We start from the raw sequence: 12,247 nt of genomic DNA, 5'->3' as shown, positions 1-12,247 counted from the left end.
ACACCTCTGCTCCCCTCATAGTGCGGGCGAGCGGTATCTCAGGGTACTTGAGGGGTCCGAGCGGCTTCCTTTGGACGCAAGCTGTAACGGCCGGGCTGGCCATTCAACTTAGCCTACATCAACTACATAGACATTCCTGTTCAACCTTAATTCCGCTTCATGGGAATTCAATAGCAATATTGGGTGGACATTGCAAAACTTTTCTTCACTTTTAAGCATTAAAGGTTTATCTTCAGAAATTCAACTACTACAAACAGAAAGACTTTACTGCACCTGCAACAACAAAATTTTGAAATTGAAACCAACCAAATTACTCAAATCTTATAAATGCTTCCGCAATTAATCTTAATATCAACATCAAAACTTGGACCTTATTTTGGAAACAAAGTTTATGTTCTTCTGTGTTACCCCTTGGAGGAACTTTTGGGGGGGGGGGAGGTCTGTACCGGGCGGTACACCTCTACTCCGGTTATTTAAAAGTTGCGCCAGTTGAAATTCCTCTTCTGGTGGAAATCTGAACTTTGTCTATTCTATTAATTCTCTACTTTCTCAGAAGATGTCACCACGTGGAAAATTTTGAGTTTTTGAACTGTGTCATTTTCGACGTACCTTTGTTTTGCTTGTGTTAAGAAGTGTGAACTTTCTCTTCTAGAGGACACTATCGAAGATCAACAATAGTGCACCCTAGTGTGAAGTGAAAGAACTGTTTTTTGGGAGAAAATTTTAATTTCAAGTGTTTGTTCTTTGTTAAATTTCTTTCTGTCATTGTTTAAGTTGGCTGTATACCCCTCTTGTTCCCCTTGTTTTGGATCTAGCCAACCCCGAATTTCCTTAATTAATTTTCCACCAATAATGTGTTTCTTCTTCATCTGGGTAGGGGTTTCTTTTCCCGAACCAATAAAGATTTTGTGGGAGGGTGTTTTCTTTCCCCTAACGCCTAGAATCTTCCGCGAGAGGATATAAACTGCTGATTTTAGGGTCTCCAGGCCACTTCTCTACCATCTTTCAGTGTGTAAAGTACATAGCAGGGGGCGGAAAGCGCCTCTTTCTTCACCTACAGTTCAACACCAGGTAATGGCCTCTTAATTACATCTTATCTTGCTAGGTCGGCAGTTTAATCCTCGGGGCGGGTTCTAAGCCTTCCACCATGTAACTTTCCTTTAAAATGTAAAAACTACTGGTACCTATCCTATCTTCTAAACTACATATTGGGATAGAGAGTGCTAACCCTCTCGAGTTCCCACTCATATTGTTTTGAGGTGAACTTATTTTCTCAAACTATTCTTCGTTTATGTAATGTAAAGTGTTCTTCTCTAAGTCACCTCTGTAGTATGGGATTAGCCCTTGCGTTAGTGGCCCAGAGCCAGATTAGGTTTTAAAAACAAAGTGTATTAGGAGTGCAAGTTCGCCTCCTCTCAAATTGTTATTTTAGAGGTCATGTAATCAACCTTCTTTTCATGTAATAGACCTCAGTAGGTTGGGTATTTTACCCCTGTGAATACGTCCTTAGAGGACAGCTTGAAGGTAGAGTTTGGTGTGGCCTTGTGATAGGCTTACAATTTTGAGAGCGGATCGCTCTTTGAAATTTGTTTCTGTATGCCTCGTGCAGGCTTTATGTGTAATGTTTGGAGCCAGTGCTCCTGGGCATGAATGGGGTTTTCTGCCCCTTGGCTAAAAATTTTTTGGAGTAAGGCGGGGCTGATTGCCCAAGAGTTATGAAGTAAGGGCACTGAGCCCGAATCCAGTAATATTGTACCTACATTTTTGCTACTCTGTACCTGTTATGATTGTTATCTCTTGTTTTTGAAAAGAAAATATAACCTAGTTAAATTTTAAATTAATTTTACATTGCACGTTAATTTCGTAGCTTGAAACCCATTCACACCCGCACCTTCTTTCACCTCTACCTACCACGGATATCTCCGTAACAATTATTATTGTACCGCGATGTACACCCCAACGCCGCGCATTTAAATCTGGCGCCTAAAAGAACTCCTCTACTGGTGAAACAGTGAAATTTAAACTATACTAACTTATAATTTACTCTGAAGATGTCAACACTAAATGTTTGAGCCCTTGTACCTCAGTTATGTACACATGAGAAGTAATGGAAACGCGACGAAAGGCAAGATGGGGAAGGTGTAGTAAGGACATTAAGGACTCTGTGGAGGAGAGACAGAGTATGATGGTTACGACGAACATGGAGTCGCGACCACTCTAGTTCTAGGAAAGATGATGGCACGCGATAATATTTTCTTAGATTGCACACATTCCTCACACATGCATTTTGAGCGCGTTGTGGCCTTGGGGACATTAGTGGCCTCACATCATTGAAAACAGTGTCGTAATAGTCAAAATGTGGCATTACAAGAGCTTCCATCGATTTCTGGTTTTTTTACTGGAAATATATATTTATACGAGGATCGAGTCATAAGTGATGGCAAGTAATTTTTTCTTCTCGCAAACAGGAGACAACACTGAAAATCTAAGATATTCATTTGGAAATATACGGCATGTACTTATGCATACTGTCTGAAGACAAATTCTGACTTCAGGAGATTCTCGTAGGAAAGTGACAGAACACAGGCCATTGGTAAACATTGTTTTATTATGGTATAGACAGCAAATACACAAGACTACGTACAAAGGACAGGTATCCACTGGTTACAGACCTTCGAAATAATCACCCAGGGTTTTCACTGTGCGTTGCCAGCAGTAAATCTTTGTCCATTGACACTGGACGGCGTGGGCGAGGCAAATCGGCAGTTGATACTCTACCCCGTTCGAACGTCTCCATCCACCTCGCCACTGTTCTATAGGGCATGGCGTGCACACCTAATGCTTCCCGCAGCTCTGCATGACATTGTCGTGCATTTCTGCCATGTAGAATTGATATTTTCATATTCGATCGTTGCTCCTATTTGTTGACTTCTACTTTGTGACGCTCTCACTCACACGCCGAATTTGAGGGCATTCTTAGACCCACACTGTTGTTTACATACACCATCTAGTGGCATCATACGCACGTGCATACCGTACGTTTCCAAATACATATCTTAGATTTTCCGTGTTGACTCCTGTTCGACAAAAAAAATAGTTGCCATGACTTATGACTCGACCTACGTATAAAGAATGAAAAGCTGAGAAGAACTTTTGGCAGAGAGGTCATATATGTCCAGACCAAGTCATGCGTTTGTCGATGATAACGCCGAGGTTCTTCACTTGTGGTATAAAAAGAATTGGAACATTATGAAGGATTACTTTGGGAAACGGACTTTTACTAATAATTTTCATTTGATTTTGATGGCCAAGAAGGATTACTCGTGACTTTGCAAAGTTCAATTGCAGGCGGTGGGCAGCAGACCAGTCACTAACAGCCTGTAAGTCAATGTTCAGTAAGTCTATGTAGAGTTGAAAGTCGTCAGGGTACATGTGGTATTTGCAATGTCTTAAATTCGATGATATGACATTCACAAAGAGTGCGAAAAGAGGAGGTCCAAGTACAGAGCCTCGGGGGACTCTTCTATTCACGTGGCGCCACGAGGAAGCGATTCCATTATTATCTTTCACGCATTGTTGACGTCCGTAAAGATAGGAATGCATCCAAGGAATCGAACTCTGAGAAAAATGTAGAGCCTTGAGTTTTACAAGTACTATGTCAATGTCAACGCTTTCAGAAGCTTTACTGTAATCTGGTAGTACTAGAACTATGACCCGCTCTCTATCTATTGCTTGTCGAACGTCTTAAGTCACTTTAAGTGAGGCTGTAGTTGTAATAAAAGCCATTGAAAGATTAATAATTACGGAGTACTTGGTGTACAAGCGCCAAACTGAGAGTTGTATGGAAGTAAAACATGGGAAGGTCAAAACCACAGAGAGTCTCAAATCCTATGGTCGTCTGACGAGAACTCGCGTGCATCGCTGCTGCGCACGCGCCAAACTCAAGTCTCAAGGCCTGACATTAAACATCTCCTCTGTCCGCGGTTACTCTTGCGAACTGAGCTACTCCTGTGAAGTTTCAAATTGGTAGTAATAATAATTTCGTGTGGCTATTACTAGCCAAGTGCAGCCCTTGTAAGGCAGACCCTCCGATGAGGGCGGGCGGCATCTGCCATGTGTAGGAAACTGCGTGTTATTGTGGTGGAGGATAGTGTTATGTGTGGTGTGTGAGTTGCAGGAATGTTGGGGACAGCACAAACACCCAGTCCCCGGGCCACTGGAATTAGCCAATGAAGGTTAAAATCCCCGACCCGGCCGGGAATCGAACCCGGGACCCTCTGAACCGAAGGCCAGTACGCTGACAATTCAGCCAACGAGTCGGACAAATTGGTAGTGAAATTGCGCTTTAGTTACACATTTAGTGCTTAATGAAGACGCATCTCTTTCAGAGAGCTCGTACAGTTTATCACGACTGATGTTTGTAGCTTTGAGTGTAGTTCTGTTACTCGTGCTGCTGCGACTTCTCGTGAGACGCAGATCGTAGCTGGGCGAATGGATCCAACCCAACGCAGTGGATAAAGAGGCACACAAGGCAAGAGCCAGAAAATCGCTTCTGGCCTCCGAGCAAACACAGAACAGGTGTAACAACGTGGCATTTTCATATAAGGCTAAAATCCGATATTATAATTCGGAAATAGAATCGGAGGGATTTCACGCTTCACAATGTCTTATTTTAAACTGGCAGGTGCCCGCGGCTTCAGCCGCGTTCGACGTTTCTGAGCCGTTTAATTAGATGCAAGAGATAAACTATATTTTTAACATATATCTTTTCATTTTTAATATCAGTCGTTTGCTATTTATTTTTTTATTTCACCCCCTTTCCACCCCCGCCCGTAGGGGTGTCTTACCCTAGGTTTCTTTCCTAAAAAGTAAGTCATATGTATATCATCTTTGGTTGAGACCTATGCTGGAACATGCACTCGCACATTGATGATCTCGGTCATTTTGGACATTCCTATCACCCCTTCTAACCCCATACCGATTAGGAATGAACTTTGTCTCAAATGGCATCCAGAGTGTCATGGTTCATCTCAGCTAAGGGCTATGAACTCGCCACTAATATCTGTCATTTTTCGGATTTTTACATTTCACCCCTTTAGCGGTGCTGGGGATTTCTTGTCCCTACATTAATTTTTTAGATAGTAAGTTATATGTGTATCTAGTTTGGTTGAGACCTATGCTGCAACATGCACACGTTCACCCGTAATCTCTGTCATATTCGGCATTTTCTTTCTTCACTCCTTCTCACCCCCTATGCCATGGGGACTGAACTTGAACTTTCCATTTTCATATACCGCTTATAGAGGCAGAAGAAGATACATGTTAAGAAATATATCATAATCTTCATATAGTGTCGGTTAGACAACCCACTAATCAGACTTGTCATACAGTTTACTTACCTTCCCCTATTTTCTTTTCTTCACCCTTCTGACCCCCTATGTCACACTACCCATCGGATTTCGTTCAAACCACTTCCTGAACCCTCCTAGGAGTAATAAGAGCAAATTGTGATATATTTGAGCCAGATCGGTCCAGTAGTTTTTGAGTCTATTCGAGACATACATACAAACAAATATTCACTTTTATATAAATAGATAAAAAAGTGGGGCTGCAGGAACTCGAGAAGAATGAAAAGAAGTTTCTGGGAAAATTAAGGGACCGGAGAAGACTACTAATGGGGCTTGTAAGAAAAGGAATAATGAGGAACTCTACGAGTACGCTGAAAAGATCACGGACACAATGCGGAAATCAAGGCGTACATTCTATGGACACCTAGTAATAACGGATGACACACGACTGACCAAATACATCTTCAGATAAAACATGGGATAAAGGACCACCTGCAAGTAGGTAGAAGAGATAAAGAGGGATACAGAAGAAGTTGGAATTACACTAGAGATGATCCGAAGAAAAGTCTACAATCTAAAATTATTTGAATACAAGAGATTAAAAAGGAGATCCAAAGGATGAGAACGGCCATACCATGGTGAATAAACAGGTTTTCGTCCGATCACAGCAGCTAAGCAACATTTTCGTGGTCAATACTTAGATGGATGACCACATGGGAACATCTCATACCATTGCCTCTGGGAAGAGAAGATAAGAAGTGAGAAGAAGCTTTCAGTTCTATGGGGTTCATAGATGGCAAAATTTCGAAATAAAATTACTACTACCACTGCTAATAATAATAATAATAATAATAATAATAATAATAATAATAATAATAATAATAATAATAATAATACCATAATTCCTCGGTTATCGGTAGGAAATGAAAGAAGGAAGAAAATACATACTTATAGTTGCGAATTTATTTTTATTTAAAAGCCATTGACTGCATTAAAACCAACATTGACAGTTAAAGTGGACTGACGTGATGCAGAGAGTACGTTCAGCTATCTACTCGTGCAAAACAGTACTGCTCTCAACGGGTGTTGACTGCTGTGCGTCCTGAGTGCTGACACTGCTGTCGGTGGATGCTGCAGTGGATTGCTGCTGCTCCTGTTGTTGAGGTTGCTGCTGGTGTTGCTCCTCCTGTTGCTGATGCTGTTGTTCAGGTTGCTGCTGCTCCTGTTGTTGAGGTTGCTGCTGTTGTTGTTGAGGTTGTTGCTCCTGTTGCTGCTGCTGCTTTTGAGGTTGCTGCTGCTGTTTCTGCTCCTGAGGTTGCTGCTGTTGTTGAGGTTGTTGCTGGTGTTGCTCCTCCTGTTGCTGATGCTGTTGTTCAGGTTGCTGCTGCTGCTGCTGCTGTTGTTGAGGTTGCTCCTCCTGTTGTGGCTGCTGTTGTGGATGGTGAGGTCGCAGTTGTTGGTGATGCCGGTTGTTATGGTTTCCGAATAGGTTAAAGAATCCTGGAAACAAACTTTGGTAGGGTCTTTGATGCTCTCGTTGGAGGAAAAATGGATTGAAGAATATTTGTCCCAAAGCAACAGCACAGACGGCTGACAGCAGGAAAAAGACCTGAAAATGAAAGACCCAATTTATTTCAAGTGGAATGTTTGAATGCTCAGGCCTAATCTGTCTTAATTTAGAATTTATATTCGCATCTTCCCCAGTTAATGACGTCGATTTTAAGTTGTTCACCTTCCCCAGCGCATTCATTGAACACAGCAGAAGCCCTTCAGATGTAAACATCATTTGAAGCAGTTTGTACGGTTGATGATATCTGAAATATACTTGCGACCCGTTGTGATTATTTCATTTTTGAGTTTTTCCTGGCAAAACATACTGAACATTTTTAAAAAGTGTTCACGCTTCCAGGTGCAATACTTCAGAATATATTAATTATTGACTGTTTCCGTTAAGAAAACTGTATTTTAAGTAAACTAGCCAACATATATATCATGGTGAATAAGCCGGTCCTTCTTCATTCATCACAGTTAAGCAACACTGGGCGTGGTCAATACTTGGATGGATGCCCGATTGGGAACACCACATACCATTGACTCTGCCTGGTCGAGGCGGTAATGACGTTCTCTGATTATCCGAAAGGATGTGGGTTCGATTCCTCGTCAGGAAGACGATAATTTTAAGAAACGGGATTCCCACTACGGGGGGGGGGGGGTGCATATGGACCTGGGGTTCACTCATGCTACACCAAAATCTTGTACCAGACAAATTCCTTGGGGGAAAAGGCAGCCGGGCTTAGATATAACCATTCTACCCTACCAAGTGCCAGATTATGGCCCTTCCAAGGGCCTTCATGCCTGAGAGAAACTCAGTTCACTTTCCAGTAAATTTATTACCAAATGCACAAAGTTTTTATGTATCTTGTGGCGAAAACTTGAACTGCTGCGTAACTCAGTTTATTAGGAAGACCCATAGGTAGCGCACAAAGTCAAAACATAGAAATTCAATTTTGGCACCATGAACACTTCTCTAGAGCTCTGCCATAAGATTTCCGTTACCAACGTCTCACGATTAATGTTGTAACGTATAATGGCTGCATTAGGATTTTATAACATTCGTTTGACTTGAATATACGGAATTTCTAAGAAAATGACTGTAAACTTTTTAATATACAGAGAGCGACAAGTCGCTAGCCCGAAGATGCAATTTAGGTTGTGGTGTAATCTAGGAATAAAGTTTACGTACATCGATAAGTCTATTTAAGTTGCTAAAAATGTCCGCCATTTAACTTCTACTAATACACAGGTAAATTCGCGAGGTGCAAGTTCCGGTGACCTTGGAGGCCAATCAGTATGTCAACGCCGCAGCTGTGTAGCTACTTAAATAAGCATTGTGTTGTTTACGATTTTCGGGGTTCGATATCCCTTAAGAACCATAAAAACGGCTGGTAAATCCTGGACGTTTGGTATATAGACCTTGCCATGCTTAGAAAATGGGCATTGCATGCAGACCCAATGTGTCTTTTTAAATTTGCAACAGTTATTCAATTCTTAACCTCCCTCACATTTCGATTATGATTAGTAATAATACTTCCAAGTTAACAGAACTCTGTAATTTCATATAGTTTCTTTTTAACAAGTTGTATTTCTTCTTCTATTATGTGATTCTCAATGCTCTTATCATTGTCTTACTCCTTTCAGTGTTAATTTTCGGCCTTAATTTCAATAAAGCAATCAAGGAGTCTGCGCGGTTCGGGTTACATAGGTAAAAATTTGCATTCGGGAGATGATGGGTTCGAAACCCACCGTCGACAACACTGAAGATGGTTTTTCATGGTTTTCCATTTTCACACCTTAATGATGGCCATGGCCTATTCTTTCCCACTGCTAGCCATTTCCTTTCCCGTCATCGCCATAAGATCAGTTTGTAAAAAATAACATAGAAAAATGCCTAAAGCATTTTATATAATTTGTAGCAGCATGACAAACAGATTAAAGAAGATGTAGAACGCAGTAGTTACTTAGAAATGAAAAGGTTAACACAGAATAGGGTGGCATGGAGAGCTGCATTAAATCAGTCTACGGACTCATGGCCCAGACAATAACAGTAACATCCTTCTATTGTAACTACCATGGAGTAAAATTTCGGCACTGCACCATCTCCGAAAACCGTGAAAATAGTGGGAAATAAAAGATTTTTTATTCTATATAAATAAAATCGTAACGATCGTGTGTCTGTACATTGACAATTTTGGCAAAATTTTCATTCATTTAACCGTTTCGTGTGTAATAATGACTATCTCTATATTTTTAACTTTGGTGTTTGTTTGTCCGTTTGAGTTCTTGTAACATGAAAACTACTGGATATATTTCTACCAAACTTCATATTTAGAACCCATCCATCCTTGGGTATGTTTAAGGGCAAATATTGTTTCTTAATCACCGAGTTGACAGGGGGTTCTACGAAACCGACACAGTTATTTTGCATTCACACAAAATATACACAACCAAACTTAATGGAAATTAATTTCTAAAACTTTTTCTCATGCGTATCATTTCAATACGAGGATTAATAAGAGAGGTATCATTATCGGACCGTTTTTCAGTCTAAGTTCGAGCGGACTTTTTAAATTTTGTTGTCGATTTGACTGTTCGTCCGTTTGTTGAGTTCTTATAACTGGGATACTACTCTATATATTGCTATCAAACTTTATATCTGTCCTTGGCTAGGTATTAGGTTCAATATTATTTCTAAATCCCGCATTAGCTTGGGGGTTTGTAGGAAGTCGAAACAGTGATTTTTACCCTCCCAAAAAGTATACATGAGCAACCTTAGTGGAAAACTACAAGCCTTAATGGAGATCGATTTCTAAAAAAATGCTTTTCTATTGTGCACCTTTTCGATAGGAGGATAACAGGATTTTACAGGCTGCCATGTCATTGCAAGTTTGGTTTAATGGTTTACCTTTACGATAGAACAGATAACAAGGGAGGTTATCGTCAACGATTGATGCCACTCCCGGTTTCAGATGAACAACAATACGTAAACCTGAAACAGGGAGAATTACGCAAAACTTCGGACCAGAAACTGTATCGTTCAATAAACTCTCTGATCCACCCTATTCTATCTCCACTTTGCTCAGCTTTATCGTACCTCACGTCACTGCCGCGTGCTTTCGTAGAAGAATGTCAGTTTAACATGCCGTATCAAACGTTTGAATACGGTCATGTTACTCCGCATAAATCCATAAAGGAACTGTGAAATCGATCAGCAACTCCCGTGCGAAGAACGGGTACATATTCTAGTTCTTAATATATCCTCCTAATTGCTTAGTCATACTAAAATATTGATTAATTATTCTGAACTCTCCTTTACGTTTCACTAGTACCTGTTGCTGTTATATTACACGCTACATAACTTTCTAGTCTTCATAACTTTAAAGTCTAAGTATTGAAAGCAGGAGTTGTTGTTCTTACCGCAAATGTCCTCATGGTGGTTGTGGTTGGTTGTGGTATGAGATCTGGTGCATTATATAGTGCGAGAGCAGTTTTATTTTCGCAGAAAAACGTAGGAGAACAGGTGTGTGAAACATTTGTATAAACAGAACGTTAGTGTTCTTAAGAATGTTGTCAGGCTCCGGCTGATTATTGCGTAAACACAGAGAGTTGGAAAATTTTCAAATCTTCAAATTAATTCGTAATACAGTATTACTCAAGTAGATGATCGAAACTAGATTCAATTGTGCCTGAAAAATCGTAAAGGAATGCGTTTAATGTTTTTAACTTTCTTGAGTGGATTCACTTTTGCTCATTTAAAAAATTCCTTCCCTCGCACCGACACAGATTGGTTTTATGGGGACGATGGGATAGAAAAGGGCTAGGAGTGGGAAGGAAACGACCAAGGTCTTAATCAATGTACAGTCCCAGCATTTACTTGATGTAAAAATGGGGAACCACGGTCAACTATCTTCAGGACTGCCGACAGTGGGGTTCGAACCCTCTCTCTCCCAAATACAAGATGACAGCTATTTGGCAAGACCAATGCAGACGCTGGCTCGGTCTTTCCTCAATCAACAAAAAGTGCATTTGGACGACAGCAGCACGGCAAGCTGACATTGTATTTCTGAATGTGATATTTTTTTAATCTCTAGTTTCAAAGACTGACGGGAACCATAAAAGAAATGAGTTTGTTACAGTTCTTAAGAGTCTTCTAGGTAGACCTGAAATTCATGTATTTTTAATATGGTCGTATTATTCGAGCCGGAGCATCATTGTAACCATAGCAACCACTGTACGTGTGTGTACATTCGGTCAGTAGCGCCATCTTCTCACTGTGCGCTTTCTTCCTGTAACTAAGAGCTTGTATCAAATGAACCCCGTTCTACTCGTCAGCCAAGAAATAAAATACTTGAACTACCCGGAAATCGAACACATCCCCTTTGGAATAAGAAAAGGGCACGCTAGCTATATACCACAGAGCGGGTTAAAATATTGTAGATTACTGTTAGAGGACCCGCATTGCTCCGGAGTATTTCTTTATAGATAGCTCACATAACTCGTCTTGATATGCCTGTCGTAGTTTTATTGTTTTGCCTGCCCTTTACAATGCTTTTGTGAACATTTCATAAAAAGTTGGTTTTGGTATGCCGCAGTTCGTAGTGAGAATTCATACATTCCGACATCATCGTGTTTTCTGTATGGTAAAAATCTATTCATGTATTCCCTTTGTTTATGCAGCAGTTCTTGATCTAAAGCTTATTACTGTGTCGTAGAAGGCAATGGTTGTTTTGTGACCTCATACTTTAGTCTCCAGGGAGGTCTTTGCCAGGCAGAGAACGTTTTTAACATGCATAGAATTCACTCTTTTTAGTGCAGCTAGATTATCCTTGTGCAGGTATTTCAAGACAATATCTAAGGCGTATGTTATGAAGGGTTTTTCTCTTAGCAACATTTAAGTTATTAGGAACTCTCTGATGAATACTCTGTTGAATACAGCACATTTGGAAGCTGGAAAAGGTTAGAGAATACAAGAGTACCTAGCAGGGAATAGTCAAGTTCCGTGATCAGACGAAGTGTATTCTCTGGCTTGACGGGTAGTAATCGAATATGGCTGCATGCAATGACATTACTAAGGAGAGAATCACATACATCAGAATATTAATTAATGTGTTAGTCGCTTAGCAACCTGCTTAGTACAGAATGTATTGTGGCTTAGGGTAAATCTTCGCATGCAATGTTGCAGTGATTATTTAATGATTTTATTTTATGATTACTCAAAGTTAGCTGAACTTAGAGACTAATCAATGCCTCATAATTCACTGGCAGGTAATTCGGGAGAGTGTAAAACCAAAATGAAGCAAATACGATAGGTGCAGTAGAATGGAGAGATAGATTTTCCAAAG

General features: G+C 40.5%; 1 protein-coding gene across 1 annotated transcript; it reads right to left on the bottom strand.

Annotated features, from left to right (window-relative positions):
• Positions 1 to 6,296: 6,296 nt before the first annotated feature.
• Positions 6,297 to 10,442, bottom strand: LOC136884503 (UPF0746 protein DDB_G0281095). The gene is made up of 2 exons (XM_067156716.2): positions 10,323 to 10,442; positions 6,297 to 6,957 (listed from the first exon to the last, which is right to left on the bottom strand). Exons 1-2 carry the CDS (start codon positions 10,335 to 10,337, stop codon positions 6,400 to 6,402), a joined length of 573 nt encoding a protein of 190 aa, XP_067012817.2. The 5' UTR covers positions 10,338 to 10,442; the 3' UTR covers positions 6,297 to 6,399.
• Between the last annotated feature and the right edge of the window lie 1,805 nt (positions 10,443 to 12,247).

Source organism: Anabrus simplex, chromosome 12 (genome assembly GCF_040414725.1).
Source record: "Anabrus simplex isolate iqAnaSimp1 chromosome 12, ASM4041472v1, whole genome shotgun sequence".
Taxonomy (NCBI): domain Eukaryota; kingdom Metazoa; phylum Arthropoda; class Insecta; order Orthoptera; family Tettigoniidae; genus Anabrus; species Anabrus simplex.
This window is presented reverse-complemented; position numbering and strand designations above follow the sequence as displayed.